The sequence below is a fragment of the Saccopteryx leptura genome, chromosome 3, assembly GCF_036850995.1.
Source record: "Saccopteryx leptura isolate mSacLep1 chromosome 3, mSacLep1_pri_phased_curated, whole genome shotgun sequence".
Classification (NCBI taxonomy): Eukaryota; Metazoa; Chordata; class Mammalia; order Chiroptera; family Emballonuridae; genus Saccopteryx; species Saccopteryx leptura.
Genome location: NC_089505.1, coordinates 292,863,980 through 292,891,355, shown reverse-complemented (window position 1 = coordinate 292,891,355; position 27,376 = coordinate 292,863,980). Strand labels below are relative to the sequence as shown.

Genomic DNA, 27,376 nt, shown 5'->3' with positions numbered 1-27,376 from the left:
GACTGTGCACTTACTTTTATTCCTGCTTCTTGAGATTTTTTTTTTTTTGTCTTTCACCACCTCAGATATTGCACAATATTTTATCCAGAGTTTCATAAAAATCAAAGTCACCATATCCTGAGCTTCCTCTTGTGCTTAGTTTAGGGGAATTGCCATTTAATAATGAGCTCTAGCATTCATTTAACAAATATGTATTGAGTGACCCTTATGCAGATACACAAGTGAACAGGAAGTAAAGACAAGGGTCCTTATCTCCATGGAGCTAAGGGATGTAATTACACAGTGAGCAGAGGAAGTAAGTCAACAAGCTAGACAGTGTGTTGAATGGTCACAAAGTCATGGAAAAGGAGCAGAGTGGGGCAGGTGCCCGGAAGAGCAGGGAAGTGGGAAGTTGGGGTTGATCTCACTGAGGAAAAACGTGAGCAATGATTTGAAGCTGGTGAGACAGGGCTGGTAAGGGTGTGGTGTCCTTGGACCTGGGACTGGGCATCCAGGCTGGGTGAGCCCTCCCTCTGCCCTGGCCTGGGAATGGTTCTGAGTTCTATCGTTTGTCTAGCTTAGACACAGAGGGGGGTGGGGGGAGTGTGGGCTGAGAGGGGAGGAGAGAGGAGAACGAGGGGCTTCAACACCAGGTCCAACCCTTCTGCATCGTCTTGCTGTTCAGTGAGTCACACACTCTTATCTCCCTGACTTCATTCTACAAATGTATTACTTTGGTAAATTCTTTACTTGGAGTAGTTTCTGAGGCATGTTTAAAATTTAAGATTTCTTCCATTCTTTCTTTCTCTGGATTTCTTTTGTTAATCACTGATTTGTGTATCACTGTTTTTTCCAAATCAAAAATTTTTGAGATTAGAGAAATGTCTATTTTTTTTATGTCTTAGGCAAAGTGACAATTGCTTAATATCCATGAGGATTTTACATATAGAATTCATTGCAAGAAAGACCTATTTTAATGTGCCATGAATAAAAAATTAGGTCATTAATCAATGATCAATTTCTTTGATATGCATTTCTATTTAAGATTTGTCTCTACTTAGCCATAAACCTATTGATCTGCAGATCACTACATGTTTTTTAATAACAAAGAAGTACTGTTTAATACTGATTAAAGTTTCTTTAGTACAGACCCTTACAGAAATAGTCAATGCAAACTTCTTTTTAATCAAGATCTTTCTTAACAACATTATATAAGCAAACTAAATCCATCCATAAAGAAAACAATTCAGCAAAACTTTCTCAAATAGGAAATAAAGTAGCATTCCCCGGTCCTCTTCTTGTCACCATTCTTTTTCTAGAGGTCATGTTTTTTTTTTTTTTTTTTTTTTTTTACGTGGAGAATTGGTGCTCATTCAACTAGCTCATGTCCTGCTTGAAGCTGCATCCATCTTACTGGTCTAGGTACACTTCTGCTCCCAAACTGTGATTTGCTCTTTTAGACTAATGGTCTGGATTTCCTCTTAATTAAAAAAATGTCCTTTAACTGTCTTTCTAATTGCTCGTTTCCATTGAAACTGGGACCTGAATTGTCCCAGTGTGGATGCTAATACCCAGGATGGAATTATCCTACTCATCATGACTTCTAATGGAATTGAAAATTGGAATAAAATAGTTTTATTAGACTTGTGACTGATTCCTGCCATATAATGAACAAATGATAATCAGTTTCTGTGAATCCTTGTTTTTTTCTTCTTATTATTATTTACCTTTGGGTAAAGTCAGGTTTGTTCTTCTCAAAATGGTCTGAGCTCTCAGGTTTTAGGATATGGGTCTGCAGTTTATGGTTTTTTTTTTTTTGTTTGTTTTTTTACAGAGACAGAGAGAGTCAGAGAGAGGGATACATAAGGACAGACAGACAGGAACAGAGAGAGATGAGAAGCATCAATCATTAGTTTTTTGTTGCGACACCTTAGTTATTCATTGATTGCTTTCTCATATGTGCCTTAACCATGGGCCTTCGGCAGACCGAGTAACCCCTTGCTTGAGCCAGTGACCTTGGGTCCAAGGTGGTGAGCCTGCACTCAAGCTGGTGACCTTGGGGTCTCGAACCTCTGTCTTCCGCATCCCTGTCCGATGCTCTATCCACTGAACCACCACCTGGTCAGGCTGGGTCTGCGTTTTGATGGGATTTTTTAAAACTTACAGAAAAAAAAGAGCAACTCTTGCTATTCCTGAGAATCCTTGTTTCCTTCTTCCTATTATTTACCTTTAGGATAAAATCAAGTTGTTTCTTCTCACAATTTTTTAGTGTATGGGTCTGAGTTTCGATGGGGCTCTCTGAAGCCTAATTTTCAAATACGAATCAACTTTATTTCCTGAACAGTAATGAATACGGCCTTTAAATAATAATGAATAAAATTTCATCTGTGTAGTCCATGACTAAATCTTTTCAGTTAACGTTGTGTTATAATCCTTTGGGTCTTTCTATGTTGTCTGCCATTTTTTATGTCACCTGAAATAAAAGGTGAAGAAATGCCATCTCTGGGGGAAGTTGTTGGGGACAGGAAACATGAACAGGGGCTGAATCAGTAAAATTAAGAAGCACATTGAGGGGTTGTTAGGTCTGTCACAGGTCATAGGTATGACTTTTTTCTAGTCAACAGTAATATTTAGAATCCTGCATTAAATTGTGGTGATACACATTTTTGGTCATGTCCCTAAACTCTGAGTTCTGCAAAACTGTCCCATTAAGACAGACGTTTGTGGTGGTGATAGAAAGATCTGGGAGAATCCCTTGTAGAATGAGATGGCCTCCCTGTAGGCTTGGCTGGGGTGGTTTGGCTTTGCCCTTGTAGCTTGACCTTGAACACACAGTCCTTGCTCTCCTTGAGATTATGGTGCTTCCTTGGGGCCTATGAAGGGCTTGGCTTTCAAGAAAAGACTCAGAGCAGTGCAGTGTAAGAAGAAAAAGATTCTTTAGTGTCTGTCTAGTGTGTCCTTTTCCTCACCTGAAACACGGCCAGTATGCCCCATGCCTTCCGTGACGTCCTGTTGATTGGCAGAAAGAAGGAAAGTGGTCCCTATGATCACTTCACCTTTTGATAGAGCAGCACTCTTCACTTAGACAAGTTGATCTATGGGAAAATTTTCCTCGTCTGTGCAGTTTACACACATATCTGCAGACATAGTGTGTTTGATAACTTAAGATAACTTTGCAATGTTGTTTGGTTTTAAGAAACATGGTATAAGACAACATAAGTGTTCCATAACAATGTATTTAAGCAAAATACATAATTGGTTACAGTAGAATAACCCTTTTGAGTTTTGTATTATAAACTTGGAGCTCTGAACTGTATATGAGGAAAGGGAAATAGCAGTCTCATGAACATGTCCTTCAAACAACTGAGATGCTACTTGATTTATCTTAAAGTATTTTTCCAGTGTTTGCTGGTATTTTATTTATTTAATATTTATTTATTTTTTCTTTTTTGCTTATGGTAAATTATGTTACCAATATTTACCTTGTTCTTTATAATTTTAAAGATGCTATTTTCTTAGCTTATTATTTTAATAACATCGATAATTTTTCTCATGTTGATATATACTTTTATATAATATGAAATAAATACTTTTGAATATTCAAAAATTTTATGTTTTAATCCTCTACTTAAAAAGTCGTGGGAGGCCCTGGCTAGTTGGCTCAGTGGTAGAGCATTGGCCTGGTGTGTGGAAGTCCCAGGTTTGATTCCTGGTCAGGGCACATAGAAGTGCCCATCTGGTTCTCCACCCTTCCCCCTTTCCATTTCTCTCTTCCCCTCCTGCAGCCAAGGTTCCACTGGAAACTTGGCCTGGGCACTGGGGATGGCTCCATGGCCTCTGCCTCTGGCACTAGAATGGCTCCAGTTGCAACCAGAGCAACGCCCCTGACGGGCAGAGCATCACCCTCTAGCAGGCTTGCCAGGTGGATCCCGGTCGGGAGCATGCAGGAATCTGTCTGACTGCCTCCCTGCTTCTAACTTCAGAAAAAAATATAATTTCTTTCATGGGAAAGAAATGTATGTGTCTTTATGTTTGTTATTGCTATTATGTTTAGGGTGTTTAGAAAAAAATATTCTTCAAAATGAACAAAATACAAAGTCAATTTGAAATAGCAGTTTTGACTTAATATGTCTAACTGATTTTATTTAAATTAAATTATGTTGATAACTTAAAATGTTATGCAGATCAGGAGTTTTTATTTTAATTGCTATTTAATATGTGTATTGGTAGTTATACAGGTATTGTCCATTCACCTTCAAGTATATCTTGGTTTTAGGGTGATTTACAAAGTTGAGCAAAAGCTAATGATATTAACAGCATGATGCCAAGTACTTTATATGCACTTAATTACCTCACATTGAGTATAGAATGGTATGCCTAACTTTGCCATATTCAAGGTGAAAAGCCAGAAGCTCAGAGAATTGATATAATTCTAGGGTCACATAGGAAGTGGGAGAGCAGGTTTGGAAACCAGTCCAGTGTGGCCTCAATGACCTTGCTTTAAACCCTGCTTGGGTTAGCAGAGAGTTAGGGTGGACATGAGCTCAGGCTCTAGGGACTGTTAAATATGTGAGGATTTTGTGAGCCAGTCAGTAAACCATGGTCAGTTTGAAATTACCAATGGTAGAAATATTTACACTGTGAAGATCTACAAATGTCATAAATTGGGGTTTGCCCAACACATGTCTGCCTCTTTTTCATCAGTTTACTGCATACCACTGCCTCTACTGTGAACATCTCATCAATGTTTACTTTTACACAGACATGAGATCTAGACTTCTCTCATACATCAAGTACTGCCTATAAACTGGCATCCATTAAGAAATTTACCATTTACAGTTATTGATTAAATGTCACTTTTATTGTCATAATAGCTCAAATAATTTCTTAAAGAGACAATGTATGAAATCATGAATTATGTCTTTTGTTTCCAGTGATGGTGGAAAGTGGAAATATAATTTCTTTCGTGGCTTATATTAATTCTGGACATTGTAACATTTATAGAAATATTGTAGGGCTCATGAAAGTACAGTCAAAAAAAGTGGTAAGTTTTAAATTTATATATTCTCTTAATCCATTAACTTAATCTGATGAATAGAGCATGGTGAACATCCTTCCATGTGCTTATTGGACATTTATTTGTTTGTTTTCTTTTGTGAAATTTCTTTTCAATTTTTTAACTATTTATTGTTGGATGTTTTTTTTTTTCTTCTCACTGAGCTCTCAGATACCAGAATGTAAAATACATTACAAAATATATTGAGTTGTGACCAATATACCAATGACTAATGTGCTTAATGACCGATAAGCCTGTGAAAAGATGCTTAACGTTGTTATTTATCAGAGAAATGCCAATTAAAATCACAAGGTATCACTGTAAGCATATCAGATAGGCTAAAACACACTTAACACATGACCCAGAAATTTCAGTCTAGATATTTACTCAAGAAAATGAAATTACATGCCTACACAAAGATCTACATGAATATTTATGTGATATAAGAGTGGTTTAATTCAACATCACTTATCTGTATCTCTTAACAGAAAAAAATTAAAAGACTTGTTTATATGGGTCAACTAAAGAAGCAAGAGTCTTTTGGCGAGATTAGCGTTCTTCTTCAGGTTCCTTTCACGTGCACAGTGATCACCGGAGAGCAGGTTGAGATGGCCATCATTGAAGATAAGGACATATTTGGTAAATACAGACACGCCTTTATTTTAACTGGTATACCATTTTATCTGTTGAATTTTGACAAGAGGGGTCATATGTCACAGACACATCGGGACACTTGAGTAAGTGTAGGTGCATGTATGTTATTTACAGAGATGACATGTCTGTAGATAGCCTCTTTGTAACTTCATATTCTATCTGATTTAATTGTGCTACTTTAGAATATATTAGAAATATTTCAAAAGACTGTTTCAAATTACTGAAATATCTCTTCCAAGTGACTCTTCATAGCAACATTCTCTCTTTTTCTGGAATACCTTTGTTTTTTATCTCTAAAATGATTGCTTCCATGCTCCGGTTCAGGTCAAATATGTATAATAACTATCCTCCAATGTGCAGTCTAGATCAAGTGTATATGAAAGTCTATGATTAAAGCCTTCTATTTAATGCTTTATCTGAAATTTTAGAATTTGGCCAATATTAAAAGAACAATGATGCAGCTACCTGTGTTTGGTCCTCAAATATTATAAACACTGAAATGAGATATACACTTCAGTATAATGGATAAATGAATAGGGGTTAATAAGTCAAAACTTAATAGATTAATAAAGAAGAGACAATTTTATGTGCAATAAAACTGAAAATGTCAAACATTGAGTAAGGGACAAATAAAAGAGGAAAAACTAATATAAATTAACATGGGCGAGATATTTGCTTTGAATACATGCAATTAGAAATATATATATTCAGGATTATCATGTGTGACTTGACTGAATTTCCTTATCCTGAATTTCAGGTATTTTGTGTGTGGGGGGAGTGGGGGGAAGTTGTCTCTTAGAGAATATGCATAACTCGGATTTGGCTTAGCTTCAAATTTGTGTATTAATTTTCAGAACTTATAACTTTGAAATCACATTAATTAATTTTCTTTCCTTCTGTGACATTCGGATACAACTCTCCCCTCAAAGTAAGTATCACTTAAAAATAATTACTAACCACCAATTATAATGGCAACATTCTCACTTGAAATAGGTGAGGTTATTCCCTTCCTGTACTAATTATGTTAACTGGTGCAAGGCAAATCCACTGTGGGCTCTTTTATGTAAGTCAACATTTCACGCAGGAGAGTGCTTCTTTCAAGCATGTATTAGAATCTCCTTGCCATCTGGCAACCTAAAATTTAAATAGTTGGTGTAGGGTGAGCTTGAGTTGTGTTTTTGCTACTTATATTATAAATTTCATTCTATATTGTGTTCATCTGGGACTGAAGTTATAGAGCTGCTGACATGTTGTGTGGCTAATTAGTTATACATCCCCAACAGAACTGTTCTTAAGGACTCTGTTCAGCTTGTTTTTTATTTTTGTGTTGTAATTATCTTATATTTTATTCCAAAAAAGTAAAAAAATATTTTTAGAGTTAAATCATTTAATTGAAAAATTTAATAGTCGATTTTGTTGGAAGAATTATTTTCACACATGAACAAAAATGATTTTTATAGGTGCATTTCCATATTCCTTTGTTCTGTTTCTGTTTCTTGTGTCATCTGAAATATGAATCCATCTCTGTAAAACACCATAGGGCAAGACCCAAGGGAAAGTAAAATGTGCCTTAAAAAAATACCGAGTTGAAGACAACTGAAAATGTTAAGCTAGAATACGAAACATGAGCAAACCCATGATATGTCATCTTGCTATCAAGATGACATTGTTGTTTTAGCTGCTAGCTATATTACATTGGTATTAGGAATCACATTTATATTTGAAGTGGTCCATTAAAAATAAGCCAAACTTAAATAAAAGCAATATGTTTTAACAGAGTCCTCAGTCATATGTTGATTACGTTACCTGCACTTTCTAATCTATCAGAGATAGTTAAATGTAGTGTTTTTTTAAAAAAGAATTATAAAATGTATTCCTGAGAAAAATAAAGTTTTTATATTTTCTTGCACATACAGGCCACACCCTCTGCTTCCATGTAAATCATATTGGAGAGCCAATATCATTTCAATGGTCCAGTTTACCAACAATCTTTAGTAAACACCTAAAGGGAACAATCATTACTCCTATAACTGGGGAAGTTAGAACAGAATCTGAGAAGCATAAAGGACCACATAAAAGTTAAATGTTTTTCCTGGAGAATTACATACACAGTGATATCGCTGTACCATCATAAGAGGGATGTGCAGTGATTAGTTTGGCAATATTTTAAAATGATTTGAAGAGTGATTTATTTGTTCCTTAGGTTGTTAACTTTTAGGAGATAGGAAACAACTTGTTTTGTAATCTTTGTCCCTACTTCTCAGACATCACCTGGAGCATCTAAATAAAAAATGAGAACAGAGTTATTATTAAGTTTAAGCAAATATAAATATGCTTTATTTTAAGTAAATGCCACTGGGGATACAATTTATCTAGATATTATTTTTATGAAGGTAATATATTTTTATCCAGCTGCAGAACTGATAGCTTGAGTCATTAGATTATAATTATGTATGCTGGCTATTTTAATTTTATTGATATCTGAAATTCTCATTCTACCATTAAAACAAGTGTACTACTTTATAATGAGAAAGAATTGCTTCTTATATATAAAACAAATTGTTATTAATCATATCTCATTCAATGACACATGATTGGAAAAAATAAGGATAGCTTTGTCTTCTGTTCTGTTTGGTGAGTCTGGTTAGAGGTTTGTCAATCTTGTTTATCTTTTCAAAGAACCAGCTCTTGGTTTCATTGATCTTTTGTATTATTTTTTTAGACTCCATTTCATTTATTTCTGCTCTGATCTTTATTATTCCCTTTTGTCTGCTTACTTTGGGCTTTGCTTGTTTTTGTGTAAAGTTAGATTGCTCATTTGAGATTTTCCTTGTTTCTTGAGGAAAACTCTCGATTTTAATTGTCTTTCCTGAAAAAAAAAAAATTCTGAATCCGAGATGACATTGGTAGTGTTGATCTCAACAAAAAGTCAGCACCGTGTCTCTCCAGCAAACGAGTTTACTCAGGAACAGCAAAGAATTGCAGACCAGAGCGTGCCACCGTGGTGGGCCATGAGCAAGTTTGCTGGCACAGAGGAAGGGAAGCTCTGTGGCAAAGCGGAAGAGGAAGTTGGGAAGAGTATATCACAAACAAGTCCTTCCTGTCATGCTTTGCGAGGGACCAGGGTGTGAGAGCTCCCCTTGTTGCCTTCCACTTCATTTGAAATAAGATTTCTGTTTACTCAGTTAGTCTGGTACCAACTACTTGACAGTATCTGTTTTTAAGCAAGAAGAATGTCCAAAGACTTTCTTTCCATCAAAAGCCTGGGAAACCACATATTTTATTATAGAGAGATCTGTTAGACGGCTCAGGAGCAATGAATATGTTCTTATGGAAAAGATCTACTTCCCAACACATCAGTATGCCTCCTCTGTGCTGAGACAAGTCATAACCAGCTGCCTCATTGGAGACAATGTTAATCAAGAGAGTTTAAGCTATTGAACAATTTTCCTAAGTGAATAGCCTTCCTTTCCTCTCTTTGTTTTGTTTTGGCTTGATGATAAAATTCTTATATATAAAACATATTTCCAAGTTAAAAATAAGCTGTGAAGTACTGTTATGATTCCTTTTACTCATTACTAATAATATTAAAAGGAAAAAATGAAAGTTAATATGAGTAAAACTTATTTTGGGTTCTTTGGACCAAGTTTTGATTGAAAAGATTATATTTTATATGCCTGTTTCTGAGTATATTATTTTACATCATCCCCAGTGCAATCCCCTCAGTGGCTCACAGTGGCTATCTTTTATGTGTGAGCCCATGCCTGGCCTAGGTCGTGAGTCTGCCTGTGATGATGCACCACATTTTTGCTCTGCAAACTGAGCCACATGCACAGCTTGCCTGTCAACAGTCCACTAGCCTGTTTCTGACCTTTAGTTTGTTCAAGGGGCAGTCACACAATAGTGCAGTGTGGCCACTGCCTCCAGGAAATGCGTTTACAGCTCTCCAGGGGCTCCGGTGGAAGGTTCTCGCTTTCAGTTGGGGAGAAGCAAAGACATTTCCTATCGCTGCCCCTGGAGGAGTGGTGGTGAGACTTAGAACAGAGTTCTTCAGAGAAGTCGTTTGTATGATTCATTAACAATCTCTATTCTCAACTACTTTATACCCTCAATATGGTTGAGGGGCTTGGGAGGTTTCTAGTTCTTCTCATTTATTAAAAAAAAATTTTAGTTTCTTGTTAAGAAATGTACTTCCTTAAGTTCTTAGTGGATTCTCTCACTTTAAAGTCTTAGAACATTCATTTAGTGCCAGGCATTAGATTACATACTTCTCATGTTTTATCTCATCAAACATTCACAGCAACCCATGAGATATGTGCATTTAACATGGACATGTTTTCACCTCTTAGCCATTATAAATAATGCTGCAATGAACATAGAGGTGTAGACATCTTTTCAACTTTAACTCATTCATATAAATACCCAGAAGTAGAATTGCACTGAAAACAGTGCAATCTTTGATATTTTCTTCTTTTCCTTTGATTCTCAAAGGGAATAATGTCAGCTTTGCTTTTAATCATGGTAGTTTCCTTTACCTAGGGAAATGCACATTACTATTTCTTTCTTTCTCTCCCTACTCGCCACTTCTGTGACTTGAATCAATTTTTAGTTACGATTACATATTTACCTTCTATCAGGTTCTTTTCCATAGTAGATAGGTTATAAATTTAACAATTATATAACTGTATCAGGTACCTGATATGGGAGATGGATAGATTTTTTTTAATAATAAAGAGTTTACATATTTCTTTAAATTAATGGGCTTAAATATTGGCTAGTATTTTTTCTCTCAAGAAAAAAGGGAGTTAGTGGAAATCTAGACTTTTCTGAAAGTGATGATTAATGACCACTATTACTTGTAGTGATCCAGGATTGTGAAAGTATCAGCTTATGGGGCCTAGGTGAAGCAACCAAACATATTGGTGATATTGTAATACATAGTTGGCCCTGACTACAAACAAGTAACCTAATTTGAAATGCAGCCAGGCAGAATTTTTGGTTTTGAGGCATCATGGCAACAGAGTACACAATGTATCTCTTGCTTTCCTGGACATGAAGCACTTTGATAACAATAATTATTTTCATTTTAATCCTTAACCTTCAGAGGTTTCAATTCTTCAATTGTATAATTACATAATGCTTTAATCATGAATTGATTTTAAGCAAGAAATTTGGATGGCAGTTCATTTAAAGTTATAGGTAGGGTTTTTTTTTTCTTTTTTTTTTTTTTTTTTTTTTGAAGCTGGAAACGGGGAGAGATAGTCAGACAGACTCCCGCATGCTCCCGACCGGGATCCACCCGGCACGCCCACCAGGGGGCGACGCTCTGCCCCTCCAGGGCATCGCTCTGTCATGACCAGAGCCATTCTAGCGCCTGGGGCAGAGGCCAAGGAGCCATCCCCAGCGCCCAGGCCATCCCTGCTCCAATGGAGCCTCGGCTGCGGGAGGAGAAGAGAGAGACAGAGAGGAAGGAGGGGGTGGGGGTGGAGAAGCAAATGGGCGCTTCTCCTATGTGCCCTGGCCGGGAATCGAACCCAGGTCCCCCGCACGCCAGGCTGACACTCTACCGCTGAGCCAACTGGCCAGGGCCTATAGGTAGGGTTTTATCTCACTTAGAGAATGCTTCATCGACTTCAAAATTATAATTCCCTGTAAATAAAAAGAAGTAATTATAAATTTTTGGTTAAAATTTTGATGTTACTAAGCTATACCTGAGTGCCTTGCTGGTTTAGCAGACAGTACAATATTAACCAGATATCAAGTTCAGACCAAGATTGATAAAAATTTTGTACTTTTTAAACTTATTTTAGAATTAATTCATATAAAACTTTAGGCCAAATTGTCATGTAAATCCTATGCTTCGATATTTTTAGAGAGACTCCAAATCGATGTGTGCCCAAATGTAATTTCATGAACTGATAATTACATAGTATTACCTAATAAGCTTCAATATTTATATGGCCAAACCTTGCTTAATTGTTGGAAACTGCAATAGTTTGCATCTGATTAAGTGTTAGAGCTCTGATAATTGTAGCCACGCTTTTAAAGTGAAGTATTTTTATCTTTTGGTTTCTTGTATTGTTTGGCAAAACTAATCTCTTACAAAGTACTGGTCCCTTACAAAATAACTTTTTATGAAAAAGAAAATGAGAATGTAGGTAATACTGTACCCCATCCATCAAGGTGTCATGGCTGTTATACCCACTTTGTGCAATACTGTGCCTTAGTGTTTTTTAGAGTATTTCTGATATTGCATCTTGGGTAATTGCTAAATATTGACTACAGTTCAAGTTTTAAAGGAAGCATGTAATTGAATAAAATGTGTCCTGTAAATCATTCAATAAAATCACTTCTATTGACAGAATTATGCACAAAGAAGGAAGATTTTAAAATCTGACTCCTTTAACCAAGATTCTTGTAAGGACTGTTTTAGCAGAAGAAAGTATCACTGCAAATCTTTGTTCTCACGGCTGACACTCACCTCTTGTACCAGGTTTCCATGTGGTATGTCTACAGGGCCGAGAGGGATGGAGCACAGAGGAATGTTGAATTCTTAGCCCCTCCTGCAGGTTGGTCTGAGTCATGTAACTAGATCTGGCAAATGGAATAGAGGGAAATAGTTATAGCCTGTCTGTGAATGACGTGATCCTGCGTGATCTCACCCGCTGTCTGGAAGGGATGTGCATCGAGAGAGCAGAACCACCTGATGGTGGGAGCCTGGACTCTGGGACTCTCTTCTTGGACAGAACTACCCAGAATAAGTCAGCCAGGCACATCTGTATTGTACTTTGTGTGGGTGTCAAATAAACATTGGTTGAATTAAGCAACCCAGATTTTTGTTTGTTATAGCAACAAGTGAGTGCTATCCTGAGTCATACAATTGGCAGAAAATGCAAGATTTTCTGAGGACTTCTTTCAAAAGTAAAAATTCCCAAATTAAGACATAACATAAATAGACTTTGCATGATGATTCTTATGTTCTTAACATTTAGAAATCTTCTACTCAGAATTTCAAAGCACATTTAGGAATGAGACTATATATATGTGAAGACAATATATGCTACACTGTAGAATAAGTTTTAAAATTATTCTTAGATAGTGTTGTTATATGAATATCATACACACAAGACATGAAAGAGACATACATTCAGCTCTTTTAAAAAGTTAATACACTCTTAAAAAATCCCAGGACAAAATATTTTTTAAAATACAGCTTAGTTACACATTTCCAGAACATGGCCAAAGACACAGAGTAAACTGCATGCTCTCCTTTAGCACTCAGAAGTTGAATTAGAATTGAGTACATTTTGAGGAGAAAGCAAAAAGTTAGACAAATCAGTAATCAAAATCAACCTTAATAGGTTATGTCAGATACGGTCTTTTCAGGATTTAATATAAAATGACCTAGAGATGTTTGCAGACAAGGTTATCAGTAAATCTACTGAGAAACTTCATAATAGCCATCTTATCCAAAAGCAAAGAATTCATTCTGTTCAGTCTTTAGGATCAGTGGAGGAATAAACAGTTTCTATGCCCTTAGGATGTTATAACAGAGGGACTTAATTAAAGCTACTGGATTAAAATCTTGGTTTAGAAACCATTGCATGGTCTCAAAGTAAATAAAGAAATGCCTTTTAGTGTGTAAGAGAAGTTTGCATTCTTTATCTATTTTTTAAATGCCCTGCACATATAAAATAGAACAAAAATTGCTGATAGTTGCCATATATCAGAACTTAAGTGTGAGTTAAAAATTTCAAGGTCTGATATCAGGTATTGTGATACCTCCAAGTTTTTTCTTTTTTCTCAAGATTACTTAGTCCATTTGGAGTCTTTTTTGGGACCATATAACATTTTGAAATATCTATTCTAGACCTGTGAAATATCACATTGATGTTTTAATAGGAATTGTGTTGAATCTATAGATTGCTTTGGGAAGCATGGACATTTTGTTGATGTTAATTCCTTCAATCCATGAACATGGTATACACTCCACTTATTTGTATCCTCATTTTCTTTCTTCAGTGTACTGTGATTTTCCATGTACCAGTCTTTTACCTCCTTGGTTAAATTTATTCCTAGGTGCCTTATTTTTTTGTTGTTATTGTAATAGTAAATGAGATTGTTTTCTTAATTTTGTTTTCCAATAGTTCATATTGGTATACAAAAATATCACTGATTTCTGAATATTAACTTTGTATTCTTCTACTTTGCTAAATCATTTATTAGACCTTTAGTTATTTTGTTGGAGTCTTTAGGGTTTTTTATGCATCAGCAAATAATGACAATTTTACTTTTTCCTTTCCAATTTAGATGCCTTTTATTTCTTCTTCTTGTCTGATTGCTGTAGCTAGAACTTTCAATGCTATGTTGAATATGAGTGGTGAAAGTGGACATCCCTATATTATTCCTGATCTTAAAAGAAAGCTTTTAGTTTTTGCCCATTGAATGTGATGTTGGCTGTAGGTTTGTCATATAAGCCACTGTAATCAAAACATCCTGGTACTGACATAAGGAAAGGACTAAAGATCAAGGGAACAGAACAGAGAGCCCAGAAATAAACCCACACCTTTATGGTCAATTAATATTTGACAATGGAGGCAAAAACATATAGTAGAGTAAAGACAGTTTCTCAATAAATGGTGCTGGGAAAATTGGACAGGTATATACAAAAAAAAATAAATTAGACCACCAACTTACACCATACACAGGAATAAACTCAAAATGGATTAAAGATTTAAATGTAAATTGCAAAACCATAAAAATCCTAGAAGAAAAAAATAGGTAGCCAAATAACAGACATTTCTCATAGCAATATTTTTGTCCATATATCTTGTCAGCCAAGGAAAACAGAATAAAAAATAAACAAATGGGATTACTAAAGGTAAAAAGTTTTTGCACGGCAAAGGCAACCATCAACAAAATGAAAAGACAACCCTCTGAATGAGAGAACATATTTGCCAATGATACATCTGATAAGGGGTTAGTTTATAAAATATTGAAAGAACTTATACAACTCAACACCAGGAAGACAAACAACCCAGTTAAAAAAAATGGGCAAATGACCTGAAGAGAGAGTTTTCCAAAAAGGACACAGATAGCCAATAGACATATGAAAAAATGCTCAACATTACTAATCATCAGAGAAATGCAAATTAAAACCACAATAAGATATCACCACACATATATCAGAATGGCTGTCATCAATAAATCAACAAACAAGTGTTGGCAAAAATGTGGAGAAAAGGGAACCCTCATGCACTGTTAGTGGGAATGCAGATCGGTACAGCCACTGTGGGAAGCAGTATATGAAGTTTCCTCAAAAAATTAAAAAATGAAACTGTCTTTTGGCTCATTGTTTCTACTTCTGAGAATATATTCTAAGAAACCTGAAACATTGATTTGAAAGAATAGATGCAACCCTATATTCATTGTAGCATTATTTATAATAGCCAAGGTTTGGAAGCAGCCCAAGTGTCCATCAGTAGATGAGTGGTACATTTACACAATGGGATACTACTTGGCTATGAAAAAAAAAAAAGGAGGAAATCTTACCTTTTGTGACAGCATGGATGGACCTGGTGAACATTATGCTAAGCAAAATATGCCAGTCAGAGAAAGACAAGTACCCTATGATCTCACATATATTTGGAATCTGATTAACAAAATAAACTGATGAACAAAATAGAGTCATGAATACATGGAACAGACTGACATCTGTCAGAGGGAAGTGGTGTCAGGGGACTGAACGAAAGAAGGTGAGGTGGTTAGCCATAAAGCACATGTGCATAACACATAGGCACAGACCACAGTGTGGAGATAGCCAGAGGGAAAGGGACAAGGTGGAGGTAGGCAAGGCAGGGGAGGCAAGGAAATGGGGATGGAAAAAAAAGTTTGCTTGAGGCATAGGGTGCATGATGGGGTATGCTGATGGTGTTACCATATTCCCCATGTATAAGACACACCTTAAATTTGGGGCCAGAAATTTGAAAAAAATGTATTACATAAAGTTATTGAACTCAAGTTTTATTCATTATAAAATTCATACAACTCCTCATCACTGTCAAAACTCCGATCCATTAGTTTGTCCTCATCTGTGTCTGATGATAAATCACTGTCTTCATGTATTATTTTGTCCTCAGTTCCATCTATGGTATTTGAAATGCCTCAACCACTGTATAAGACACACATAGTTTTTAGATCACAAATTTTTCTGGAAAAAAGGTGCATCTTATACATGGAGAAATATAGTATATTGAGTTGTACACTTGAAACCTGCATGGTTTTGCATACCAATGTCATCCTAATAAGTTCAATTAAAATAAGTAAATAAATAAATATAAAAGTTATGCTATAAAAATTTTTTCAAAACCTATTCCACTGTGATGCTAGATTCCTTCACTAATACTTCCCTAGTCTGCTTGTAGGAAATGCATTCTTGATTCTCTATCTATTGTCAGTCCTTGGATCTACTGGAAAGATTTTGGTAAGAGATACAAAAATCTCTTGGGGGGAGAGGTAATTGCACTGAGAAATTAGGAAATTATGTAAGAAAAGGAAACATAACATCAAATAAGTGCTGTAAGATAAGTGTGGCTTTTACTAGATCTGAAGGATAGCAGATGTGGATACGTTGGTGGGGGAAAAAGATAAGTAAAATTTGGGGAGGAAATTGTGAATACAAGTGAGAAGACTGGACTGCACACTGACTCTTAAGAATGGAGTGAGTAAAGAGGTCGTAGTCCAGATGCCCTACAGCCCAGTGCTTAATAGAGATAGCTCGCTAAATGATCCACCACATGAAAAGAGGGTCTAATGAACTACTCTTGGGTTAAAGGGGTAATGTCGATAATGTTAATAATAATAGTAATGAGTAACAGTATCATTATAAGATCCATGTTTACTTTTGTAGACATAATCAAAGGGCAGATTTTGTCATCTGTGATTGGACATACTAATCATTCATACTGAGCATTTTAAGAATATGCCGCTGTGCTGGGGCTGTTTGAAATCAGGACTGCCTTAAACATGACAGATCAGCTCAGTGTTGTGAAGTAAGACCCCTAATGATACAGAGCAATGTTAAATGCTAAATCATTGTTCCCAACCCTACACATACTAGCTGTTTAGATGACAAGGTGGTCAATGGGCTAGGGACTAAAAAGAGGTCAGACAACTCAACTTTATATAGATTCAGACTCATCACACAATTTTAATTCAGAAAATTGAATCCCAGAGAGGAAGCATCTTGCTTTGCCATTTACAATTTTTTTAACCTTCTTTGCACTGTTATTGTTCCCTTCTCTCCATTTTTGCATCCCCCACCTCTGTCTCTCACATGCCATCCCTCCCCCTCCCCCACACATGACTGCCTAATAAAAAAAGCTTGAGTGATTATTCTTTCATCTGCATATTCAAGGCTGTGATGGTAAAAGCTACCTTTTGTCCTAGATGGTTTGCATGCTTTATTTCAGAATACTTAATATTTAAGAACCGTGTTTTACTTTTCTGGTTAGAAGGTGACTATCCACACAGTGAAATAAGACATAAATTCTTCATTATTTTTTAATGAAAACATTTAGTTTAGGTTATAATCATTAAACTCATTATTCATTTGATTAAGCCATCTTGATTTTTAAGTGTTTATGGCTCTTTCTCTGCTGACTCTTAATAAAAAGGAAACAGATCAAAAGAACACAACATATTTTTAGAAGGGCTAAAAAAATGCCTCTATTATTTTCCTGAATGCCAAGATAAAGCAAACCAAGGTGAGACATTATTTACTTCCTTTTAAGCAAAGACACTAAACTAACAAATCAATTGAATAAAAGTAAAATGATATTGTTTCAATATTTTGTCCCCAATTTTCTTGCTAAATATAGATCAACAGCTCAAAGTGTTTTGCTTAAATACTTTCTCACTGAGAATATAATAATATGAAACTAAATATATGCTTTGAGCTTGGCACATCTGATTGTGGACCGCTAGATAAAGATTTAGCATCATTGCTATTATAGGTAAATTTTATTTAAAGATTGTGTAGAAACATAATGGCTTATATTTGTGTGATACAGCCTTGAAATAATTTTTGTCATAAATGGATTATTATTATTTTTTTTTGCTGTAACTGTAGCTTTTAGGATCCATGTTCTGGAGAAGAAAAAGAGCAATAAATAATATTTTAAAAGAATACTATATGTAATGCAATATGCTGAATTGTGAGTCTTCAAGGGCAAAGACAGTTTTATTTTTTATAACTCTTCCTTTTGATATATATATATATATATATATATATTTAAATAGTTGAGGTTACTTCTAACAATATTGTTGTATAAAAAATATGTAGTCACTAAAAGTAGTAAAATTAAATAAATATCATACCTAAAAGTAATAAAAGTCTTCTTCAAATCTCCCAAATTCCCTCTCTTGAGATAATCCAACTTAATTATTTTCCTTCATTTTCTTTAAGATTTTAAGCATACATTTGTTTGTTTATATGCAAAAATGTAAATATTAACGTAGGTTCAGTTTCTTAAAAATAAATTATACATATTGTTCTTCAACTTGCCTTTCTTATTGATGTATATAAAATATGTTACTTTTTTTTAATTGAATTTATTGCAATGACACTGGGTAACATAATGATACAGGTTTCAGGTGCCCGATTCTAAACACATTCTCTGTGCACCATATTGTGTGTTCTCCCCCCAATTCCAGTCTCTGCTCATCACCATTTATTCCAGGTGTCCCCAAACTATGGCCCCTGGGCCACAAGCGGCCCCCTGAGGCCATTTATCTGGCCCCCCACCGCACTTTTGGAAGGGGCACCTCTTTCATTGGTGGTCAGTGAGAGGAGCACTGTATGTGGCGGCCTCCAACGGTCTGAGGGACAGTGAACTGGCCCCTTGTGTAAAAAGTTTGGGGACCCCTGATTCCCTCTTTACCCTCTTCCAGCCCTTCTTCCACCCAGGCAATTAGCACACTGTTTGCCTGTCCATGAGTTTTTCTCTCTCTTTGTTTCATCTTGTTTTGCCCAACCCCTTCTCTGTGCTCACCCAGACCCCACCCTGACAATGTCAGCCTGCTCCCCATGTCTGAGTCTGTCACTATTCTGCATGTTACATGTAGTTCATTTTGTTCATTAGATTCCACATATGAATGAAACCATATGATATTTGTCTTTGAGTGTATTATACGTCTAATATTTTCTTTAGAAATTAATATATACTATAGTATGGATGCCCTATAGTTCATTTGAATATTTTTTAAAAGCTGAACATTTATGTTGTATGTAAGTTTTGCTCTGAGAAGTCCTCCTAGTGTAGGCACATTTCCGTTTGGGGGCACATTTATATTTCCATGGGCTGGGCCTAGCAGTGGAGTCACTCAGCTCTCCTGCACGCACAGTGTAAATTGTGTATACAGTGTCCAGTTTTTCGCAGAAGAGCTACCAAAATCCTACTCCACCAGCACCGGCAGAGGGTTCAAATCCCCATTTCCTACACTAACACCAACAATGGCTATAACATTTCCTCAGACTTTGCCCATCCGGTGGTTTAAAATGCTCCTCCTCATCCTTGGATTTCAGATTCGTGAACTTACTTTCTCACTAAAACCTATGGTTAACCCCCAAGTCAATAGCAGTGATGCTCTTTTGGATCATTCGCAGATGTGCTCAGAGCCCTGAGCAGTGGGAGCCACCAAAGCCCAGCTGAGGAGGAAGGACAGGGCTCTCTGCTCTGCCTCTTGTGCCCACTCTCTGTCTCTTTATGCCTGAGTTCCACATTTCTGTGCTTGTTGCTGGTTTCACTGTTTCCCACGGCCCCTCCGTGCAGCGCTGACGTGCTGTCTGGTGTGTGCAGGGTCTGAAGGCTGCAGTGAGCTCATTAGATAAGCTCCATTCTGGCCTGAGTTACAGGGCTGTGTGCTGTGAGCTCAACGTCAGTGAATCAGCCAACAATATTTATTAAATAAGGTGTCTTCAAACAGAAACACTCATAAAACACAGTGATGGATTTGACTGATCGATGAAACTGTGACTAGAGGGTTCACAGAATCCTGACCCTGCATTTCCTCTAGGCACATATCTGCCATGAATAACAAGAGCCAACTATTTATCATTTTAATTTGCATTTCCTTAATTATTGACATTTTGGAAACATTTTTTATACAGTTATTTGACGTTTACAGTTCTTGATTTCTACTAGTATCTGTTTTGATAGCTTTTGTCTGTTTCCATTAGCTTGTTCCCTTTTCATCAATTCGTATGAGTTTTCTTTATATTAGTAGCACTGGAGGCTTTTCTGTGACATGTATTGGAAACATTTTCCCCAGTCCACTCGTGGTCAGTTTCTGACATTTTTCAGCAGCCTTTGCTTAATGTAATGAGAGCTATCCTCTCTCCCACAGTTTAGAGCTCCTTGGTTTTGTGTCCAGTAAGTTATAGTGGTATTTTTTGTTCATTTATTTGCTTGTTTATTTTGTTTTTACCCAGTTCTTTGAATTATCTAGAATTTTAAAAACATAATACAAGGATCATTCCTTACCTCAGTGCTCGGGTATGGCTAATTTTCTTAATATCATATATTTTATAGTTTATTATTTTATCATTGATTTCAGGTGCAAATTTTTAAATGTATTTGTTTGGTCTGTTGGTGAATTCCTGACTGATTTGCTTTGTTGCTTTATTGTGTGAAAGGTCAGGACCATTTTAATTACTCTTATTTTGTAGTATAGGTTTATATTTCTTGGTCATGCCTGTCTCACTGTGTGTGTGTGTATGTTGTGTGTTCTATATATTTTTATTTGTTCTTGTGCATTATTTATTCTAGAGCTGTGAAATTTCTATATTCTAGTACTGAGCAGGTGATGTGAATGATATCAGTAGAAGTCAGAGGAGTAGATTGCGTGCTCCCAGGCCTGGCCATGTTCATACAACCCATTCTACAGGCTTACCTTCCTGCTTGTGGGTACTGCTTAGTCTGTCTACTTGACACAGTCCCCACCCCTAGAGGCTGTGCTTGGATAAAGTCCAGATATCATTTGTTTTTTAAGGGTGAAGTTGACGTGCTGGGAACTACAGGTGAAACAGAATTGAGCTCCAAACAGTGTTTCCCTCCATGAACCACAGGCCTTCTCTGTTTCTTGCTTAGTGTTGGAGATTTAGAGAAGTTACATTTTTTTATTCACAGTCTTCAGAATTTTATGTAGATCACCTTCCTTATAGCAAAACACAGAATAACTACATAAATGCAATTGTCATCACAGCTTCAGTCATGCAATCGTCATCAACTGATGATTAAGTTGTAATCATCCTTATCCCTTAACTTTTCAGGTGTCAGGGTCTTTATATTATGGCCTGAATTACACCTGTGTTATAGACAAACACCCTTCTTCAAGTATTCCTTTGTTATATTAATAAATTTGAAGTGTTTGCATATCTCCTTATGTATCTATTTCCTGGAGAAGCTAAATATCCCTGTGTGGATTTTGTTTGTTAAACATTTTAAGAATTAAACTGTTTTTCCATTCCTGGAACCATCTAATTTCATCCCTGTGTGTTGTCATATACTGGGCACTGTTTTTGAGAGAAAATAGACCTCCAGAGAAAATAGAATCTGCCTGGTTTTATGTGAGCTGCTCATGGGCCAGCTTGTTGATCTGTGTCAGAAATGCCATAAACACTTTCTACGTCTGCTTGAGTTATGTAACAACATGCATTAAACAGATATTTCCATGACCTCTCTCAACTCTTTCAAATGTTGTTTGGCATATTTTTGCTCCCCGTTGTATACATCTTTATAAAACTACAGAACTCTTTCCACAACCCGTCTTTTCACTAAACTCAACCCATCCTCTCTCCTGATATTCTGAGTGTGCCTTTCCCCACTCCAAGTCTTGGGAGGCCTGTTGGGTTATATATATATATATATGATATAATCACCTATATAATTCCTCTGTCTCAGAAGTTTCATTTCCACTACATCACCCATGCTCAGTCCATTAAGTGGTGAACGTATTTTGCCCAAAGGTTTCCACATGACGTTCTTAAAGTTTCTCCTTTGACTTATTGTACTTTAACTCCATTGTTAATATTCTTTTCAGGCCAAGAGAGGCAGTAACTATAAAACAAACTTACGGACTTTACTGCTACAACTTTCAGACCCGCCTATTTTCCTGTGAGGAGAAAATTGTGCCCTTGGTGGGATATTTGTTCTACGTGTCAGATTGTTATTCTTCAGTGATTAATTATTTAATTAAGTTGGGGAGGACTTTTCCCCTAGAGATTGACTATTCTAAATAGAAATATTTCCATTTATTTCCTTTACCAAAAGTAGAACAACTATACTTTTCTTTTTATGTCTTTTCTTTAGTTGCTTTCCTAGTTCAACTTAAGAACTCAGAGGACAATGGTTATTGTTGTTATTTTTGGTGTATCTTTTAGATATAAATATGAATCATAGAAATTTACAAGCAGAATTTTAAAGCAGCTGCCAAATATATGCTAGTCCTAGAAATGCTATGATTGAGGATACTGGGATTAAGGATGCTGGTAATAAAGATGCTGGGAGAAGCATGCTGGGACTAAGGATACTGGACTAAGGATGTCTGGATGTCTGCGTTTGAGGGTGGTGACAGCCTTGAGCACTAAGCCCTTACATGATATGATTTTTGGGTCACTTGGCCACTCTTCCTGATTCCCTTTTCAACTCTCCTCAGTGCCTCTCACCTCTTCAACTGTGACTTTTAATTCACTTCATGGGATGTAAACTTATCTAAAAGAAAACAGTGTGGTTTTGTATTTCAGAGTTTTGGCTTTGGAGTCTGCTAGGTTCCAAGTGCAGGACAAACACTTACATTATTGGTTCTCTGAATAATTTATGAACCCACTTTACAGCTCCCCATGCAGAAGGGTCATTGAAACATGAAGAGAAATATTTTTCACAATAGTTAACACTTTGGAGAGCCCCACTCTGATCCTCTGAGAAAGCTATTCACAGTAGGGTCTTAAAGGATTGCTGCTTTGCCAATCTTTGGGTATTTGGTAGTGGGAGGTCATGGGCTTTGGAACAGCTGGGGTGTTCATAAGGTATTTAGGGTTTGTTGACAATGGCTATTTAATTCAGTTGGTGAGGAAATATTTGAATGTTTTAATTGGCTCAGCAGGACTGGATTCCCCTAAGACTAATGATCCTTGGTATTAAATTATTTATATCAGTTTATTTACAGATATGTTTTTCTAAGAAGAACAATGGTGTCAGAAAAGGATAAAAGAAAAGAATTTACCATTGGAAGAGTGAACAAGATTTGGAGCTGCTATGATATGTTGCCTCCTTCACAGGTTCATAATTAGTGGTAACACACCAGAAATGTCACCTATTGTCCTCGCTGGGGGGACCCTAGCTATGCCTCACTTTCTTTCTTTTTTTTTTTTTTTTAAAGATTTTTTTTAATTTTTTTAATTCATTTTAGAGAGGAGAGAGAAAGGGAGAGAGAGGGAGAGAGAGAGTAGAGAGAGACAGAGAGAGAAGGTGGGGAGGAGCTGGAAGCATCAACTCCCATATGTGCCTTGACCAGGCAAGCCCAGGGTTTTGAACTGGCGACCTCAGCATTTCTAGGTCGACACCTTTATCCACTGCGCCACCACAGGGCAGGCTATGCCTCACTTTCTTTGTTCCATCTACTTACCTCCCACCACAACCCTTTTCTATGTAAATTACAGGTGAAATACTGCTGAACAATTTGGTCTGAGGACTGAGGGACTGCCACTAATACCCTCTAATGTAGAACTGATTTTCTGAAGCACTCTATCATTCCTGGGTAGAAAATTAAATTGTTTTGGGAAAAATTTGGTTAAATTATGGTTGTTGTATGTTTGGAATAAGAGTAATGCCTTCAGGGACTTGAGGAAATATCAAAATGTTGCAGTGTGTTGATTGATTCTTATGGCCCTTTTAAAGATTCTTCAAGAAAGATGAGTGAAAAAAAAAGGTTTATAATAAACATTTTTCTCCCTTGTTGTTGCTAGTCAAGTTGACCACAGTGCTGGTCATTTGATTCTTCGCAGTGATGGAAGATGTACTATAATCCTAATTTGGGGTCTGATACAGGGAGGCAGAAAGATAGCGTTCTCAGAGGGGAAGATGAGGTGAAAGATGAATCTGGACGCATGAGCCTGTTTTGGATACCTCTGGCTAACCTGTGGTTTCAACTTTGGCTGCATATTGTTTTTTAAAAAAATAAGGATGCTTTGTTCTCAGTCCCTGAAATTCTTATTTCATTAGCTTTTCACAGAGTGGTTTAAATATTGTTTCTATAAACGTTCTCTGGGTAATTCTTGAAGCATAATTCTTTCTCATTGAAGAGGTCTCTGGAATGTAGCCTGAAGAACAGAATCCTATCCCAGGTTTTGGTTTCTCTCTGTTTGAAGCCATTAATTTGTGAAGTAGAGAGTGGTTCATACCCAGGACTCACTGTGAGGAAACAAATTCGCACATTCCGAGGTTGCACGGTGATGTGATCTTCAGGTGTTGTTTCTGGCCAATTAAACAAACCTGAGACAAACGCTTAGTGAGGTTTTTAAGATAATGATGTTGAAATAAAATGTGGCTTAGTGTTCTGTATTTTTATTCTGTGACAATTAAATGAATTGTTGTACATAAATTAGCCAGCAGAGTGCCTCACACAAAGGAGGCACTCACTAGAAGTATTTATTATTATTATTGTTATAATTGTTATTATTACTATTATAACTGCTTTTCCTGTTTGTTTTTTTTTTTTGTATTTTTCTGAAGCTGGAAACGGGGAGAGACAGACAGACTCCCGCATGCGCCCGACCGGGGGGGGGGGTGGAGAAGCAAATGGGAGCTTCTCCTATGTGCCCTGGCCGGGAATCAAACCCGGGTCCCCCGCACGCCAGGCCGACGCTCTACCGCTGAGCCAACCGGCCAGGGCCTTTTCCTGTAATTTTTAGCAATCCTCCTTCTCACCAGCCTTACTACCACTGAGAGCTAGAGAGAAAGTATTTTCTAAGTAAGTCCAGTTGAATGAATCCATTGCAATGTTAGGGTGTGTTCTTTACACGCTGCTGCACAGTGATCTAGGACAACAGTTCTTTTGGATCCCCAAGTGCTCTTATTTATTTATTTTTTTTACAGAGACAAAGACAGAGAGAGAGAGACAGAGAGAGGGACAGATAGGGACAGACAGGAAGAGAGAAAAATGAGAAGTGTCAATTCTTTGTTGCCGCACCTTAGTTGTTTACTGATTGCTTTCTCATATGTGCCTTGACCAGGGGGCTACAGCTGAGCCAGTGACCCCTTGCTCAAGTCAGTGACCTTGGATTCAAACCAGCGACCATTGAGTCATGTCTATGATCCCATGCTCAACCCAGTAACCCCGCACTCAAGTTGGTGAGCCCGCGCTCAAGCCAGCAACCTTGGGGTTTCGAACCTCGGTCCTCTGCATCCCAGTCTGATGCTCTAGCCACTGGGCCACCACCTGGTCAAGCCCAAGTACTCTTCGCTCAAGGAAAAATTTGTTGTTGGTGGTGATCAGACACAGTCTTTGAAGACCACCCTTTTGACCCCCCCACTGTGACTTACTTATAGTACAAATAACATTATTTCAACAGTAAACAATCATGACTTATTGACACAGTGTTTGTTTTAGTATGTACTTCAGATGTCCTGACCCACTAGCAGCCCCCTTGTGAGGACGTGGGTTATTGGCAGATTTCTGTGAGACACCCAGAAGGGGACGGTCTTGACAAAGGCCAGCATGAGTGAGGGTATGAGATTGAGATGCCAGAAGAAGGGGCAGAGAGGCCATCCTCAAGGAAGGTGTATGTCCAGGAGGGTATCAGGCAAGGGCGGGGCATGAGAGCCACAGGGATTCAGAAGTTGGAACAGCTCTTTTACAGTGCAAGGCAATCTTGAATTAATGTGTTTGTCATATCTGTCAAACTAAAGCAATTCTGGGATGGATTGATCATTTGTTTTTGTCACTGTCTTGTTACCTCCATTTTTACTTTGGTATTTAAAAAATACTGCAAAATATTGCTTACCTACCTTTAAGTGCTTTTTCTCCTTGTTCTTGACAAAGTTTTTGAACTGAATCCCATTTCCCCCTTCCATCATCCCTCTTATTGGATAAAATTTATGATTTTGAAATTATTTTGCAAAAAATAGTTATTTTTATTGTGACAAATTCCTTCAAATCAATTAATATGACCCATGCTGGCCAAAAAGTTTCTCTAAGTGTCTTGCATATAGGTGTGTGTCTTTTTGTTGATTAAATTTTTGGCTTATGTGCAGCATGGGTATGCAGTGTCCGCAACATATCTGTCTGTGTGTGAGTTTATATTCACCTGTCTATACACCTGGGGAAGAAAAGAGTGCAGTGTCCTCTTACCAGTGTTTAAGAATGTATAGCAACTGCCCATCATTGGGTTTACTGTCTGGATCCTTCATTGGCTACTAACTGGTAATGTTTCTAATTAACTGTGTTCTGCAGACTTCAGTTGTTCTTTGATGCAGCAGCATTCTGAAATGGGACCTCTGCTTTATTTCTGCACACATTTATGTCTGGGGCCACACCTACTCCTTGGTGGCAGAGGTTTGATCACAACCAGTCTGAGTTACATCTAGGAAAAGGCAGTAAAGAATTTCTGAGTCATAAAATTTCTATCACACGTCAGCACTGGATTAAAGGGAAAGTAAATCATGTTGGTTCAGTTAGGAAGTAAACAAATGATTCTGTCTGAATTTCTACTTGGAGAACTTAATATACTTACTGATTGTTGCAGAGAGGAAGGGGAAGAGTATGATCAAATAAATGTTAAGCTTTGGGCTGAGAAAGCTTTGAGTGCAAATCCAATCTCAAACTCTGAGAAGCTGTGTGATTTTTTTTAGAAGCAAGTACTTAATCTATATAAGCCCTCTTTTCTCAATCAGTTATATGGCAATATCTTCTACTGCAACAACATTTTGTAGGTTAGAAATACTGTATGGAAAATGCTTGGCAAGTAGTTGGCATTATCATGGTTAGTATTATTTACAAAGAGATGATTAGGTGAGAATATAATCCTCCTTAAAGTAATATTCCTAAGAGAAACAAGATAATGTTATGGGAGGCAGCCATTTCCTTTGGTTTGTTACAACATTACAAATACATGTGGATATATTTAGCAATAAGCCACAACTGGTTTACTATTGATCAATATAAAGTTACCAATTTTCTTAATCTTTGACTTTGTGAACTACCTCAATGAGTAAAAAATCTCAAGTTCAGTGTTCTGAAAGGTTAATGCACAGAAGGAATTAAAACAAAGGGCACATCACAAGCATTCCTTGTCCTATGCATCTCTTGAAAACTCCATCCCTGAGGTATGGAATCATTTGGCATGAAATGCAACACACAAAATCAATAACAGAAGGAAAAGCTATACTTTCCAAATTCTGTGGCCAATACACCCAGGTCACTATTTCAGAGAACCTGATACTATCTCAGAATCTATTGTGAGTTACATTACAAATATTAGAATTATTGATATCTATTTCACCAGTGACAAGTTTAGATCTGGTGAACAACCAGCATCTGTTCTCTGATAACACATGTAGAGTATTTAGGGAGATGAATCATCTAGTGACAAGTTGAAATTCCTGAATATTTGCATCTTCTAATAATTTT

The 27,376-nt window shown here is 36.8% G+C and overlaps 1 protein-coding gene across 1 annotated transcript in view; it reads left to right on the top strand.

The window, feature by feature from the left end:
* The window catches only part of CNBD1 (cyclic nucleotide binding domain containing 1), a 342,163-nt gene that overhangs the window by 254,476 nt on the left and 60,311 nt on the right, over positions 1-27,376 (top strand). Inside the window, exons 9-10 of the mRNA XM_066372735.1 lie at positions 4,914-5,023; positions 5,524-5,674. Coding sequence (XP_066228832.1) covers positions 4,914-5,023; positions 5,524-5,674 — 261 coding nt within the window. The remainder of the gene's footprint in view (positions 1-4,913; positions 5,024-5,523; positions 5,675-27,376) is intronic.